We start from the raw sequence: 16,495 nt of genomic DNA, 5'->3' as shown, positions 1-16,495 counted from the left end.
GGACACTGGCACAGCACAGTGTGGGCAGGGTGAGCTCCAGTTCATGCCCAGAGAAATGGAGGTTCAGGGAGATCCCAACCATGGCCATAAACTCCTGTAGGGACTGAGGTGAACAGAGCCAGACTCTGCTCAGTTGTGCCCAGGGTCAGGACACTGGGCTGAGGCTGAAGGTGGTTGTAGCAGAGGGCTTGTTGGCCACCAGTACAGAGATTGAGGCTGCTTTCACGCAGGGCCCAGCCTGGCTCTTTGTTTCCATCCAAAACTCACTGAGGCTCTGAACTGCTCCTTTAAATACGTTCAGCTTTTTGAGCTGAACACAAAGGAGAAAAAGCATCCCTCCTATTAGCAGCAGAAACAGCTTCTTAATCCACTTGAGTGGATTATCTCCAATGCAGACTGGTACAGCTAATTCTCCCACAGCACATCTGCATGGGGATTAGGAGAGCTGACAGCACACCAGGCTGGGCAGCAGATCTGAGCAGGTCAGAAACCAGCCCCAAACCCAGCAATGATGTCAGGGATCACTTTGGTCAGGCCAAAAATGTGACAAGGCAACAGCAGAGCATAGAAATCAAACCAAGTCCAACAGGGCTCTTGGTCACTCTATGATTGGAAAAGATCAAAGAACTACAGCAGCATGGATGGAGTGACAAGAAGTCACTCAAAGCTGTGTGTGTGGGACTGAGAGCAAAAACCACCCGTTAAATGTACTTGGTGTAAGTGCTTTCCTCTCTGTGCTTCTTCCTTATGCACTTGGTTTGAAACAGTGCAGCAGCAAGATCAACACCTAGCTCAGCACAATAAAATTCTGCAGCCAAACTGGAGATATATGTACACATCAGTAGTATATTCATAAATATAAAACACTTGGATGCTGAAATGCTAATTGTAACCATTATTAATTGTCTTCTTGAAGCTGAGGTCTAAGAGCAGCTTCAGCTTTCCATCAGCCAACAGAAAGCACTACAGAAAGGATCTGAGCAGCACTTGGGGCTGTGGTGCCAGGCATGGAGCTGCAAATGAATCAAGTGAAGCTGCAGGCAGGCAGCCAAAGCTGTGAGCAGAAAGGCAGCGTGTGCAGCTCTGGCCTCTGCCAGTCCTCTGCTTGAGGAGTCAGAGATGCAGGTCATTCTCCATTGGGCTCTGGGAGAAGATTGAAGCCAAACATGCAACAACTGTAGCTAAATGCAGTGCATGGGTGCAAAGCATCCTCTGCCTGCCCTAAGCTGGCCCATCAGGGGTGGAGAACATCAGAAGCCAAATCTTGGCTTCCCCATAGGCAGATCAGGCTGGAAAAGTCAGGACTGGAGAAGAAAGATGCAGGAGCAATGGAGGCAGTGACGCTGGGCTTTGCATCTCTGTTTCATGCAGCTTCTCCAGCATAAGAGAACTCTCTGTAGGCTGATGTGGCTGCTTCCCAGTTCCATTAGTCACCCAACCCCTCCTGGTCACCATAAATCCCACCTAAAGCCTCTGGAGGGGATTTCATTGCCCTGCTCAGCCATTTCTGCTGGGCTCCAGGAAATCTGTTGTCATTTCCTTGGGGCTGGGAGGCCTGTGATAGAGACTGGACCAGCTGCAGCATCACTAGCACAGTAAGTTAGGAAAAAAAAATTAAGATTCCTAGCTCAGCCAGAAACACTGTTTGAAGGAACACCTTTGAAACTGAATACAAGAGCATGATTAGATTTAAGTAATGCAGAAACACAGTTCCCTTGAAAACAGAGTTAGTGCCCAAGACAGCCTTAAGAAAAAATAAACAATGAGAAAGTTTGAGCCTAACACATCAGTCACACAAAAACCACTCACAGAACAAGGCACAGCGCCATGTTTTCATGTTTGGGACTGCCTTGCCAGCCAGGCCTCCAGCCTCATAGACAGGACTTTCCTTTAAAGCAGGAGGAAAGGAATTTTTCCTGGCTATTTTTAGCAGAGCCTTGTTTCTCCTCCCAAAGATTCCTCCAGGCCTCCTCCTCCTCCCACTGCTTTCACCTCCCAGAGTGCATCCGAGTGAAGCTCATCCATGCTGCTGGGTCACTGCAGGAGCACACAGGCTTCTCTCAGTGCAGCTCTGACCCTCCAAGCAAGCAGCCTTGTGCCCAACATTCCAAAGGTATCAATACAGCCTCTGAGTGAGTTTGCTTCTCTGAAAAGCAGCAGTGCTTCCTAAGCCAGATTTCAGCTCCTGCTGTCCCATAGTGCAGCAGGAGCAGCTCATAGCTCTGATCTTGTGAAATATCAGTTCCTGGACTTGGGTTAATCTGTAGCTGCCTCCTTCCCCACTTCACAAGTCCAGATGGAACTGGGCAGATGTAAGCTCTGTGGACAAGGGATGAACAGCTCATACCTTTGCATTCAGTGGATCTGGAACACATTGATGCTAGAGGGATCAGGGTGGGAAACAGCCTTCTCCATCACTAGCACATGGCCTGCTGGGTCTCCATGCATTGAGAACCTTTCATCTATATCCTTCAGCAACATTCGTGGGGGGGAAAAAATGCAGTGAGACTGGTTTGTATGCAGCCATTCAGGAATATGTGCTTGAAGCACTCCTTTAGAGCTACTATATTGTAGTTCCACAGATTCCATGGGGTTCTGCCAATACTCAGAGATCAAAAGGGTTCCTGAGAAACCGCTGGAGTACAAGAGACCAGGAAAAGCAGACTTCTAAGAACTAGGAAGTGCTGAAGCTGCCTGGCCATAGGCAAGCCCACTAATTTCCTCACAGAACTGTATTTTCTATTACTGTGCCTTCTATTTCAGCAGCTTGGCTGGCTCCAGGGCAGATTCTGATGATGCTGTATCTTTGTCCCATCTCCCAGGGAAGAGTAACACACAGGTGAGAAGAAGGAGGAGGAGGATTCATCTCCCCCATTCTCCTTCCACCTCCACCTTTAGCTGCACATTAACACAGGACCTTGTTTTAGCAATAGGTAACCTCAGTTCCTGCATGCCCTCCTCAGGAACAGTACAGCTATTTAGGTTGAAAAAGGATTTCAAAAGTCATTAAATCCAACCATGGCTAACCACAGGTGGGAACAAGCATGAGATTCATTGGTGGAGAGGCATCTGACAGCAGAGCCACCATGGAAGAAAGAGTCACAAACTGCATGGCTGCATGCAATACCAGGAACACACAGCTCTTCCTCAGAGCAACCAGAGGAATGCTCAGCCTGAACACAGAGCAGAAAGCATTTGGGAACACTAAACACCCCAAGTACAGAGATACAGGAGTTGGAAAAAAAAAAAGGAACGCAGTCACAAGAACATCCTTGATGATACCTTGCAGAAAATTTCTCCTGTCCATTGCATGCAAAGCAAGGAAAGGTGAAACACCCTGACCTGCAACAGTGCAGGTCTTAGCAGGGAACCTGTGAACCTCAGGTTCTTTGAGTACCATGAGCTAATCGTAGGTGTCCCTGTTCACTGCGGGGGGGGGGGGGGGGGGGTTTGGACTAGATGGCCTTTAAAGGTCCCTTTCAAATCTAATGATTCTATGAACCAATGCAGATGTGTGCTGGCTGACAGGCTTTAATGTGGGCTACCAGGTGAAGACCTGAGGAACCTTCTGGCAGCAAGAAATAAGCTCTGGCTTGTTTTAGCACATCTTCTGGGGCTCCAGTATTTTGGGATAGTCACCAAACCCCACGCATTAAAAACATGTTTGCAGCTTCGAGCATTTCTTTTCCTCTACATGCACAGACTGCAGTGCTGGGGGCACTAAGGATCACCTTCTCCTTTCCCTTAAAGCACACAACAGTGATGCCAGCTCCTCCAGGAGTCTTAAAAGAGGAGCACTCTGACAGCCATGGCTGTCCACACATGCATGGAGCAATGCCAGGAGCTGCCACACATCCAGCTGCAGATCTGAGCTTCTCATGGGAACCCTGATGTTCCTGATGTACAGCACAGTTAAAGGCCAGGAATTAATGCCTGCGTTCTTCCAGCAGCCACCTAACAGTCATTATTTTGGCCAGCTCATTTGAGAAAAAGCTCTCCAGACCACTAGTCAGGATAGCTGTCCCTTCAGCCCCACAAAAGACTTAGGGAAATGTGTTCTACAATTTGATTTTGCATCACTACTTAGTGATGCAAAGTCAAACTGTATCATCATTGAGTTATTTAGGACACCCAAAAACCATCTTCTCCCAAAAGCCATCTCCCTCTGAGCACACAGACCTTAGCCAGCTGTTTTCCATAAGTTGAGCCACCAGGGAACCACTGCCACTACTGTCACTAAACACTGGTTCTGTGCAGTTCCTGCAAGGAACGTCTCCCACAGTGACATCCTTGGAGCAGAGGGCAGACCTGCTCCAGCTTCAAGTGCAGCTCTAGCTTTATTTAAAGCTTTCCAGAAGCTGCTTGTAGGACATTAAAACCCACGCAGCCAGGGCTGTCTATGTTAGACCATTCAGACAGGCTGCATCCCTCTCAGCAGTAAGCATCAAGAAGCCCTCACCTGCAGGCAGGCACTACAGCCACTCCACAGTCATGTCACGACACTCTGGGGCTCCAATATAGAATCATAGAATCACCAAGGTTGGAAGAGACCCACAGGATCATCCAGTCCAACCATTCACCCATCACCAATGGTTCTCACTAAACCATGTCCCTCAACACAACATCCAAATGTTCCCTGAACACCTCCAGGATCAGTGACTCCACCACCTCCCTGGGCAGCCCATTCCAGTGCCCTACCACCCTTTCAGAGAAGTAGTATTTCCTAATGTCCAGCCTGAACCTTCCCTGGTGCAGCTTGAAGCCATTCCCTCTAGTCTTATCACTAGTCACATGAGAGAAGAGGCTGACCCCCAGTTCACTACAACCTCCCTTCAGGCAGCTGTAGAGAGCAATAAAGTCTCCCCTGAGCCTCCTCTTCTCCAGACTGAACAATCCCAGCTCCCTCAGTCGCTCCTCGTAAGACCTGTGCTCCAGACCCCTCACCAGCCTTGTTGCCCTTCTCTGAACACGCTCCAGGGCCTCAATGTCTTTCTTACAGTGAGGGGCCCAAAACTGGACACAGTACTCAAGGTGCAGCCTCACCAGTGCTGAGGACAGGGGCACAATTACTTCCCTGTTCCTGCTGGTCACACTATTTCTAATACAAGCCAGGATGCCATTGGCCTTCTTGGCCACCTGGGCACGCTGCTGGCTCATGTTCAGTCTAGCATCAAGCAACACCCCCAGGTCTATTTCCTCTACACAGTTTTCCAGCCACTCTGCCCCAAGCCTGTAGCATTGCCTGGGGTTATTGTGGCCAAAGTGCAGGACCTGGCATTTGGTCTTATTGAATCTCATTCCACTGGCTTCAGCCCAGCTATCCAGATCCCTCTGTAGGACCTCACTACCCTCAGGCAGAGGGTAGTCATCTGCAAACTTACTGAGGGTGCACTCAATGCCCTCATCCAGGTCATCAATAAAGATATTAAACAGGACAGGCCCCAGCACCAACCCCTGGGGAACTCCACTCGTAACTGGTCGCCAGCTGGATTTAACTCCATTCACCACCACTCTCTGGGCCCAGCCCTCCAGCCAGTTCCTTACCCAGCCAAGAATGTACCTGTCCAAGCCACGGACTGCCAGCTTCTGCAGGAGAATGCTGTGGAAGACAGTGTCAAAGGCTTTACTGAAGTCTAGGTAGACTATATCAACATCTTGCAAGAGGGCTTGGCAAATCCGCATTTCATGGTTCAAGTTCTTCCTCCTCCTGCTAATACATAGCAGATCCTTCTGCTATGCTGAACACCCAGGGAGGCAGAGCCCACCAATACTTCAAGCTGCTGCCTTATAAGATTAACCACTTCTTGCACACTATCAATTTTTAGGTGATATGAAATGAGCCAACCACACCATCCTGATATCATTGGCACTACCCAGATCACCCATATCTTCATGCTGGCTACCTGTACACTAAGAAGCAGGGGTAGTAAACACTTCTCTGCACAAGGTGATCTGTGCCCTACACGTGTCCTCTGTTGATGTTAATAATGCTGCTGCAGAGCTAGCAAGGCCACAGCTGTTGATTCCTGCAAGAAAAGGATGTGGAGTCCTGAGTGTTCCCACCCAAGAGCAACATGAGTAATCAGAGCTGGAAAACACTCCCAAGGAAAGGTCGCAGGAAGCATGCTTTAAAAAACAAAGCCCAAGATCTGCCCTAACAGCAGGGCCCCTGCATCCCTGAAAGCAGCACCTGGGAGAAAGGGCTCAGTGCCATGTGTGGGTGTGAACAGGGATGGATTTAATCACCTACCTCTTGCCACCCAGAGCTGTTGCTCCTCTGCTCCCTGAGGAAGGTGGGGAGACAGTAGTTTCACAGAAACAGCTCTACAGCTTGATGGTTGGTGGGCACGATGGCTGCATCCCACTGCTGCAGCTCCTCATGTGAGCTCAGCCATGCTGCAGACGTTTTCCACATTCCCTGTCTCTCATTCAAACTGCTCTTCCAAGAAGGTTTACAGTGTATGACACTCAGGAGAAATTAAAGCAGGAAAGGTGGCTATTTCCTCTTCTCATTATAGAAGTATTTCACTGACCCAGTAAGAAATGACAAAACAAAGGCAGGGAAGTCCTGAAGTTCACTTTGCCTCCTGCTTGCCCTCTGTAGCATGAAATGAACTATGTGTGTGTGCTTCTGGTAGGTAAATATAACACAGTTTCATGCAAGTCAATTTACACATGCATAGAGCTCTTCTGAAGTTCCAGGCTTTCTAGCTGTTACCTCATCTAGCTTCAGCCACTCAATAAGCACAGAACATGACCCCACACTGAGCCAGGTTAGGAAGCAGACTGAGCACACTAAGAGGCCTCAGTGCTTAAGGACAAATGGACAGCCTCAGAATGGACCCAGGATTGCTCAGCCCCCTATAGAAGGCAAAGCAGTACTGAAATAACAACTGTTTGGGGGCAGACTTTGCAGCCCCAGGCAAAATGAAGCACATGTCTGAGCTGGCCAAGGCCTAGAGGATGCTTTAGCCACAGCTCAGCCTGATTTCTGACATCTGCTACAAGCCAACCAGGAATATTTATTTACTCCAAGTTCTGCCAAGGGGTGGAGAAAGCAGCAATTTAAGAACCCTTTTACCACAGATGTTCCTGCCCAGAGGAATTCAATTGCAGAGGGAAAAAATAAGATCTCTCATTACATACAGTTTGCAAATGGGTCAGCTGGGCTTTGACCTTTGTGCTCTGTGTACTCTGGTTTCTGCCATTATCTTGGCAGTTCCACTGGTTTCCATAAACCCATTTGCTTCCTTGTGCTTGCTGCCAAAGCTCACTTATCTCAGGCTATTTCCACAAGCTCTCTGCACTGAATGCAGTCCGACCCTCCTGCCAAGGCCTTGAGTTCACTGCATTGCTATGGGTCAGATCTACAGCCCTACTGTTTTTGCCCAGCCACCAGAAATAAGGGCTGCATCAAAGAAACCACACAAGTTCTCTTCCATCCACTCACAGTAAGGCTGCAGCATAATTCAACCTACGTTTCATCCCCACATCCTGCATTACCTGCCCTAACCTTAGGCACAGGGTTAGAGCTGATGTGCTGAATTTGTCATCCTATCCTGTTCAGTTTTGGGCCCCTTGCTACAAGACATTGAAGCCTTGGAGTGTGTTCAGAAACTGGCAACAGAACTGATGAGAGGTCTGGAGCACAAGTGTGATGAGGAGTGGTTGAAGAAGCTGGGGTTGTTCAGTCTGCAAAAGAGGAGACTCAGAGGAGACCTCAGTGCTCTCTACAACTACCTAAAGAGAAAGACTGTGGTGAGGTGGGTGTTGGCCACTTCTCCCATGTAACTAGCAACAGGACAAGAGGGAATGGCCCCAAGTTGCACAAGGAGAGGTTCAAGTTGGACATTAGGAAATACTTCTTTTCTCCAGAAAAGTAGTCAGGCACTGCAATGGGCTGCCCAGGGAGGTGGTGGAATCACCACCTCTGGATGTGTTCAAGAAACATTTAGATGTGGTACTGAGGAACATGGCTTAGTGGGAACTATTGGTGACAGGCGGATTGTTGGACTGGATGATCTCAGAGGTCTTTCCCAACCTTGGTGATTCTATGATTCTAAGAAAGAAAGCAACTCAACGCTGTCCTCCCTCAGTGAGCACCTTGCAAAAGTGAGCTGCTTATCAAGCAAAGCACAGCATCCAATTCTCCTTCCTTTTCTCAGTAGGGCAGGTACAAAGTTTCTGTGCCATCAGTACAACTCAAGTGCTCCTCTCCCTCACCTGAGGCTTCTGGTCTTGATCCTATTTCTGGCAGACACCATTTAGCAGCTCCTAAGCTTCGCCAGACTTAGGGAGGGGGGTTGCCAAGCTTCCTGTTTCTGTGCCCAAGATGCTCTCAGCCTGTCATCACCTCTCTATCAGTGCCAGGCTGCTCACAGACATCTGCAGCCTGGGGCTTCCCAGTGGTGGTCCCAGCCAACTCTGAGCATGAGGAATACACTTACAATAATCACATAATGAAAGTCCTGGGACATGGGAGACCAGGATCTCTGTTATGAAGCTTTGTCATGAGAATGGAGGTGGAACAAAGTCATTCAAAACCTAAAAGGAGGATTACAATCTGACATGGATGTGTAGATCAGTTCCAAATTCTATATGCCTGCCTTTGCCAGGCATATAGAATTTGGCTCCCATTCTGATGTATATCCACAGATTTCAGCAGCATCTTGGTCACAGCAAGCTCTTGAGACACTCCTTAAGAAGAGCATCTCATTCCAACCATAACTTCAGTTACAGTACACCTTCATGTATCATACAACCACCACAGCTACCTGTTTCCCAGAGACCAGGATAACCCACTCAGCAAGAGCAACTGGCAGCACCAGAACAGTTCTCAGCTGTGCATGAAAGCAACAAGCAGACTTTTGCTTCTAGCCAAGGCCTGCTGAAACCTGATTCTGGAGGGCTTGCCACTGTGGCAGCTCTCCAGGCAGTCTGCCTTCCAAGGACCAAGCATTTCCTGCTGTATTTTTATCATGTTGTGTGGGCTGAGCTGCAGGTTCCTTTGTGGCAGTGGGTAGGGAATACATACACGGGTACAGACAGCAATTTCTGCACACTACAGCAATGCCTGTTAAGCACCTGCAAAAAGAAACATCACCTCCACACCCCAAAGCAATTTCAGAACCAGTGCTCAACTCGGGTTTTGCACAGCATGTTGTAGTTGTGATTCCAGGGGTCCCAAGCAAACCTGGGGGCTTCCTCATCATATCCCTGCAGATGCAGCAGCTGTTCAAGTCCATTGAGTTCTCCAGTCTCATCAGGAACCATCTTGTACCACAACACATCATGTGGCTTCACCAGCACAGAGCCAGATGCTTCAGAGGGACAAAACACAAGTACACAGGAGACAGGATGAGAACCAGAATGTTCCATATGGCTCTATAAAATAAAGAGGACTGATGTGAGGGATGCCATATGCTTTTTCCTTGAGACTGGAAACCAGAATACAGTGCTTTCATAATGGAAAGTTTAGCTGAGTGCAAGCTGCATTTTCAGAAGTTGGTATCATTGCCTCAGCTATTTGTGAGCTCTGTATTCACTGGCTTTGTCTGCCAGCCTTCACCAGACAACAAAGCAAGAATTTACCAAATTATATGGTGGTTATTTTGCACAGAGCAAAACCCACAACATTGAAAACTATTCCAAAGCAGGCAGTGCAAGCTCAGAGAAAATGTGCATTGCATGAAGCACTGCTGCAGGGTTTGCCCTTCCCCACGTCTCAGCAGCAAAGCAGCACTGCTGCCCAGTGATACCCTCCTTGAGGCAGGGTCTGCTTCCCAAACATTCACCATCCTGCTGCTCACACTAACAGCAGCAGGATGCATTCCACCAGCACTGAGATATGATGTCTTGTTCCTATTCCCACAGATCACCTCATCCCCACTGTGTGTACGTGACACCCCAAGACTGTCACCTGTCCTGGCTAAGCTGGTCTGCCCCATGATCAACATCTCTGCTTTTCATATCCAACCAGCACCAGAGGAGTGGGAGAGGGCTTCTGCAGAGCCAGAGCTGGCCAGAATCTGAAAGTCCATCTTTGTGCTGGTACAGAAGCCCACACACAGGCCTGTTCTGCCCTTATCCTCTAGAAGGACACAGATGAGGCAGCATTTACTAAGCACACCACACATACTGGTAGAAACGAGGACAAGGACAGGGCAGCTCTGCCTGCAGCAGTGCTGGAGCAGGGCAGAAGCAGCACACATGAACACTGAGTGCTTCCTCCTGCCTATTTCCATCCAGAAAGACACCAGGTTTCTTGGTATCACCACCCTGATGCCATCTTTTGGGGATGACATTGCTGGGAAAATGCTAAGGACAAGGGCTACCACAGGTGCATAGCTCAGACCAATACTCTCCCTGCAGCCAAGTAAGCAGCTGGGGCTGGAGGAGCACCAAAAATCCTTTGATTTAGACAAGCTGTGGATCTTGAGATTCTGGCAGCCTTATTTCAGGAATGTGCATTGCATGTGAGGTACCTCAGCAGTGCTGGAAGGTCACCTGCTGCACACAGCAAGCCAGCCCCACTCTCACACCCTACCCTTCCTCAGCTTCCCACTCTTTCTAGCCACCTACCCCTGCTTCCACCCTACATTTCCCCACTCCAAGCCTCAAACCAAGACATGCTCACCTTCACTCAGCCTCTGTTCCTTGTATTATCAAAGATCTTGATTGTCTTCCACAAAAAGAGGCTCCCATTCCATTCTGGCAAACAGGCTGCAGTCAAAAGCAGCCAAGAACAGATTTACTCACCATTGAGCTTCTGAATACAGGCAGAGATTCTGAGCAAGATTAAGGAAATGCTGATTTGCACTTGGGGTTTTCTCAAGCTTCAGCTGATGTAGCCAGCACCAATGTTTGCAGCCACAGCTAAGTTTAGCAGAACAACAGTGAAGTCAAGCAGTTCTCAAAGAGCCACACCAGGCTCTTGGTTGTTCTCACCTACAAGACTGAACTGTTAGCAAGGGAAGATGAGAAGACAGGACATGTGCTTTAAGCTTGCCATGGGACCAGGCATGACCCTCACAAGTAGCACATCAAGCACCACTAAAAGGGGCACACCAGGAGCACAGCAGTTTGTCCTCCATAGTTATTCTTCAATATTTCCTAGAATGTGTATGTGCAGAGATGAGAAAGGAGATACATACTACTTATACCCTCAGTGCAACCTCCTGCATGCTGCAGTGCACCCATAGCACAGCCATGAGGCACAAAGCACCCAAGGAGAAAACACATCTAACAGCTGAAGCCTGAGCTCTCACAAAGCATCCCAGCCCATCCAGCAAACTGCACAATGCCCTTGGAAGAGCTGGGGATCAGATGGTGGCTGCTGCAGTGGTCTTGGAACAGGAAAGAAAGTAATTGGTGACAGATCTAGCCTGCAGGAATGCTCTCCATATGGTTTGCTGCAGCTGGAAATGCACACCCAGGGTAAGCCCTCCATGCTCAAAACCACACAGAACCCGAGTAGTTGTGTGCTTTCATTAGTGTGAAAATATCCAATGGAGCTAAAAAAAAAAAAAAAGATCTAGTATCACTGAATTGGCCTGCATAATCTCACAGTGAAGTCATGGAACAGCCACAGATTCCCAGACAGGAATGTTGCCTTCTGAAAGCAGTGCTTCCAGCATAAACACTGCATGCTCAAGACAGCAAGCAATCATCCTGTAGCTCCTTACCCAGTAGAGCCCTGTCTTGTACCAGAAACTCTGAAGAGATGGAGCCTCCATTCCAGTCCCTTTGTATTTTTTATATTAGGGCAAGGAGTTCATACTGTAGCATCCAACGTTAACAAGAACCAGCCCCCTTACTTTTGGCAGACATTTTTCAATGATCTGCATGAGAAGGAATTGCCAACATCCTGAATACAAATCAGTATCGAAAGGCACAAAGAATTCAGTACCACAGATGCTCTACAAGCAGATCTGGCAACTGACAAAGCAGCCCCATGCAGCAGATCAACCCAAGAAACAGGGGAAGCAAGCAGATGCTAAAGACCTGGGGTTTACTGGAGCCAGTGAAGTCAGAAAGATTACACTAACATCTGATACACAAGTATTTGTAAGATTTATAGAGTTCCAGTTTCAGCCAAGATCTCATCTGTATAAGCCTGCTCGTCCCCAGAGTGGGATTTTCTTCCTAATCCTGACCAAAACTATCCTAATTCTACTTATTAATAGGGCTAAAGAAACTCAGTTGCTGTGCTTCAACCCATAAGCTCACTGGCTGGGGGCCAGCCACCTCCATCCTGGGAAGATTCCACATTGTATGTAAAGCATAGGAAAGAGCTTTCCCTAAAGTTCCCAGGGTTGGGAACCACAATGGTACAGTGAATGAACACAGCCATATTAGCTATCTTCGAGAGCAATCCAAGCTGAAAAAGCTGCAGGGATATGCTTGAGAGTCACTTAACTTCATAGAAATGGAAAATCAGCGCTGAGAGGACTGCAGCCATGCCCTGACTTCAGAAGTGCAACAGCACTGAAATGAAGTCACAGATGCTTGAATCGTGATCAGCCCTGTCTTCATCTAGGGACCAAATCTGCAATGTGCCAGACCTCTGCACACATCTGTTAACCAGAGACATGCTTTGGCACTGAGCTGCTTTCAGAGTGCCTCAGCACACTCCTTGAGCATTAGGATCACTGATGCACTGTGATGCCAGCACCATGCCTGGTTTGGTGTTACCAGTATGAGACTGAGATGTGCTGGGACAGGGACTGGGTGGAGGTGACAGAGAGAGTGGGGCAGCTGGCACAGGAGGGGAGACTGGGAGAGGAAGAATAGATCAGCCACAACCAGCCTGTACACCAGTGGGGATAGAGAGAAGAACCCAGCCCCTTCTCAGTGGGTCACAAACCAAACCACAGCAAATTCCACTCAAACACTTTGTATAGCGTGAGGTTGAACAGACTGCAGGATTTGGACTGGATGGACTCCAGAGCTCCCTTCCAGTTCTGTGACTTCCACCCCTAAAGATCTCCAGACCGAACGGGAGTCTGGCCCAGCAGTCTGCTCTGCTGACCCTGGAGAAGCCACTTCTCCACAGGAGCCAGCTGCCTCCTCACTCCCTGTAGACAGGAAGAGCTCCCTCCCACCAAATCCTGAGAGCTCCATCTTCCCAGAATCTGTCCTTCCCTTTACCCAGGCTATACCTACACATAATTCCTCCTTCAGCTCTCCCCAGCTCCAGATGACAGCAGACAGTACAGCAGAGCTCTCCCCCCAGTCACAGTGGCTCGGAGAATATCATTTTGCACTGTAGAATTTAAAGCTGATTTGTTTTTTGCTAAATGACAGAAGCCTGGCAGGCAGTGGAGATGAGAACTGCTTCCAGAAGGGATCACTCCTCATGAGGTATTCCAGCCAAGCATCATCCTTACAGCTCGTTCCTACATTACAGCTGAAGTTGCTTTGCAATCATTTACACCCTTGAGAGTGAGAGTTCTCGCAGCAGAAAGGGATTTCTGAGCAAGGAAACATTGTGCATTGAGTACCACCCACACCACTGATCCCATCACACTGCACACAGCTCATAGGCAGCACAGTCCTGGGGAGGACCAAGAGCCACATTTCCTTCCCCGCACAGAGCACTGAGCACAACCCTTCTGATTTAACCCCATATTAAGCACCCTGGGTAATTAAAGGGAAAACTATGACAGGCCCCAACTCCTCCAGCATCCCACAGCTTCCAGCTGGAAGCTCTGCTGCCACCTCCCGAGGCCCCACTTACTGCAGCATCCCCAGCTGAGACAGCACCAAAAATAGTGCATTCCCCCACACTTATGTCACCAGAACCGCAGGAAAGATTCACTCTTCACACAGAGACTCAGGCTTTGATTCCCCTACATAAATAACACCATAAAACGGGTCTGAGCAGCAAGGAAAGAAACAAAGACGTAAACCGATAAGGTGAAGCAGCACTTCCACCTCACAACGACGACACGGAAGGCCCAAAGGAGCGGCCCAGCCGCCTGTGCGGGCCGCACCCCCAGCCCCGTTCTCACCTTTTTGCCTTTCTTGCCCTCCTCCTCCATGGCTCCGGGAGCGGCGGCTGCAACGGCGGCCCCGGCCCCCTCCGGGGCATCCCCGCAGCAGCCCTGGGGCGGCGGGGTGAGGCTGCGCGGGGCCGGGAGGCGGCAGAGTGACTCCGGGAGGCGGTTGGATCCTGGGCCGCCTCAGCGCCGCCGACCACTTTTCAATCCTGCCGCCATCTTGGGCGGCGGCTTCCCGGCGTGCCCCGCGCGGCGCTCGGAGGACTGACGTCAGTCCTCCTCCTGAGGGGAGGTACTGCGCATGCGTGACTCGGCCCCGCGCTCACCCCACCGCCTATCTGTATAACCACGCCCTTTCAGGTGTTGATCCCGCCCGGCGCATGCGCGCTGTCTGCTTCCCGCCTCTCACCGCAAGGGGGCGCTGCCGCCGCCGCGAGGAGTGTGACGTCATTCACTGGCGACGGCTCTCTCAGGCATGGCGGTGGTGGCAGGTAGGTGTGCGGTGTGGTGCCGTCTGTCGGCATCCGCCGCCATCCGCGGTCTGGGGGGTGTGGGGGGCGCGGTGGAGGTGTAGAGAGGTGGATTTCTCCGAACGGTCCTCACCACAGTCAGCTGGGGTGTGATATGCGTTACGAAGGGCGGGCTTGGGCTGTCTGGGCCTGCACCTGGGTGTGTTCTTAGGCCTGGTCCTGGGGACCACGGCCTGGTGGGTCAGCCGTGCCCGAGGGGTGATGCGGCTGTATCCATGCGCGTGCGAGGGAGCCCACAGGGATCCCAAGGCGGCACTGAATGTCTGCATGATTGTTACTGGTCGCTAAGCGATCCCAGTCCTTAGAGAAAGCAGGTGTGCCTTAGTGCTGCTCCTCCTGACTCACGCTTTTTTCTCCCCACAGCATCCACCGCTTCTTCCCTTTTGTTTCCTGTGCTGCGTGCTTCGGCCCTAAAGGTATGAAAGGGGAATGTTTGAACACCTGCCTTCAGCTGTGCCCCGCAAGGCTTCCAGCATGGTGGGGCCTGCTGTGGCCCCATCCATTCCTGCAGCGCTTGCCAGAGCAGCCCTGGGGTGGTTTGAGGCCTCCTTCTGCCTCTCAGGGGGAGGCTATAGAAACTCCATACACTTTATCCCCCTTCTCCTGCTTCTCTACTGGACTTTCAGAGCTGCTTTTTCCTTCCTCAGTTCTTCTATTTTGTAACAGCACGATTCTTCTCAGCTTGCAGTTCCCCTGTCTGATGGTCGAGATGGGCACCCGATGCTGCAGGGAGCAGACAGGTATGTTCACTGGGTGGCTCTGCAGGGGTTTTTTCATTTTGCCACAATTAGTCATGCTTGGCATAATCAGGTAGCTTCAGTGCCTTGTTTCCTCTTTGACCTTTGTGAGTGAGTCCCTCAGGGCTGAGAGCTGCAGCACGGGGATGCAGCTGGGCTACTTCCTTTCCTGCAGCTAACGGGGCGGTGCTGTGGTGAGGCCATGTGCTCTGAAGCTCTTCTTCGTTTCTTGCAGTGTCACTCACTTCCTGCTCTGCCTGTTCCGTTGCTAGGTGCAGTGAGTGCAGATGGCTGCAGGGCTTCCCCTCAGCCGTTCTCCAGCAAGGCTTACTCACCACACACTGCAGGTCTCTCTCATTGCCACAAACTTCCCAGCATAAAATGGCTATTCCTGCAGCTCAAGATCTTCAGGGCCCTCCCCTACACCTCAGGGAGGCCATTAGGATTGTGGACCCTCAGGGCAGCACTCACCCTGCCTGCTCTCTGCTGGGGTTTTGCCTTCTCCCTCAACTCCCTGATACTTCTGCCACAGGTCTTTAAATCCTGGTTGAAAGGAGTGCTACCTGTGATGGCTCCAGTCCTGTCTTGTGGTTTCTACCGGGCCCCACAGAGCTGCCTGCAACTGCCACTCAGTTCTTTGTGCTGAAGCCATGAAGCTGCATCTGAAGCTGCATTGGAAGAAATCTGAGCCCACGGGTGGTGCTCTGCTGGATCCCATGAAGGTAAGACAAGCCTAGGGGCTTCCTCAGTGCTTGCAGATCCCTCTACAAATAGGGTATACACCAGAGACAAGAGTGAAAGCCACCTGAGTGGTGCTGCGGGGCAGTGAAACTTACTTGTTTCTGTGATTAATGCAGCTCTTTGTGCTTTATCTTCAGGTGAAACAGTGCTGAGTGCCCAGCATGAAGTGTGCGACCCCACTGCAGCTGGGAACCCTGGGTGAACAGCCACAACTGGAGGTCCCCAACTTGCCTGTGTGCTCTGCGGTGAGGAGCTGCTCAGCGCAGGATGGGCCCACAAGCAGTTTCCTGAGGAAGAGGAGAGGATTTGGGTGCATTTCCTCACCCTTGGAACAGGGCTCAGCAGTGAGGGCTCCTGCTCTCTGGAGCACCCAGTGCTGATGAGGAGTGATGACTGCATACTGATGCTTTGGGGGTACATTTGCTTGTGTTTACTGCTGTACAAGCACTTGTCACATCAATAAATACAGATCTTTGGTATTTTCACA

General features: G+C 50.2%; 2 protein-coding genes and 1 non-coding gene across 3 annotated transcripts in view; 2 read left to right on the top strand and 1 right to left on the bottom strand.

The window, feature by feature from the left end:
* CCM2 (CCM2 scaffold protein) overlaps nt 1–14,254 on the bottom strand; it is a 27,453-nt gene extending 13,199 nt beyond the window's left edge. Inside the window, exon 1 of the mRNA XM_031607892.2 lies at nt 14,013–14,254. Coding sequence (XP_031463752.1) covers nt 14,013–14,042 — 30 coding nt within the window. The 5' untranslated portion in view covers nt 14,043–14,254. The remainder of the gene's footprint in view (nt 1–14,012) is intronic.
* LOC116238230 (uncharacterized) lies at nt 14,041–16,495 on the top strand. The gene is made up of 6 exons (XM_090142168.1): nt 14,041–14,238; nt 14,361–14,491; nt 14,894–14,946; nt 15,178–15,270; nt 15,800–15,989; nt 16,146–16,495. Exons 1-5 carry the CDS (start codon nt 14,041–14,043, stop codon nt 15,805–15,807), a joined length of 483 nt encoding a protein of 160 aa, XP_089998294.1. The 3' UTR covers nt 15,808–15,989; nt 16,146–16,495.
* LOC116238324 (small nucleolar RNA SNORA9) lies at nt 14,989–15,120 on the top strand. The gene has a single exon (XR_004168941.1). It is a non-coding gene; the product is annotated as a small nucleolar RNA SNORA9 (small nucleolar RNA).

Source organism: Phasianus colchicus, chromosome 6, assembly GCF_987193195.1.
Source record: "Phasianus colchicus chromosome 6, bPhaCol1.hap1.1, whole genome shotgun sequence".
Classification (NCBI taxonomy): Eukaryota; Metazoa; Chordata; class Aves; order Galliformes; family Phasianidae; genus Phasianus; species Phasianus colchicus.
The sequence above is the reverse complement of the archived record's forward strand: the minus strand, read 5'-3'. Positions and strand labels throughout refer to the sequence as shown.

Bases quoted from the DNA above. Each gene is read 5' to 3' on its own strand.
- LOC116238230 (XM_090142168.1), top strand. From the start codon at position 14,041: ATGGCTCCGGGAGCGGCGGCTGCAACGGCGGCCCCGGCCCCCTCCGGG. The intron at 14,239-14,360 runs GCGTGCCCCGCG...ACGCCCTTTCAG, and splicing joins TCTTGGGCGGCGGCTTCCCG to GTGTTGATCCCGCCCGGCGC. The intron at 14,947-15,177 runs GTATGAAAGGGG...TTCCTTCCTCAG, and splicing joins TGCGTGCTTCGGCCCTAAAG to TTCTTCTATTTTGTAACAGC.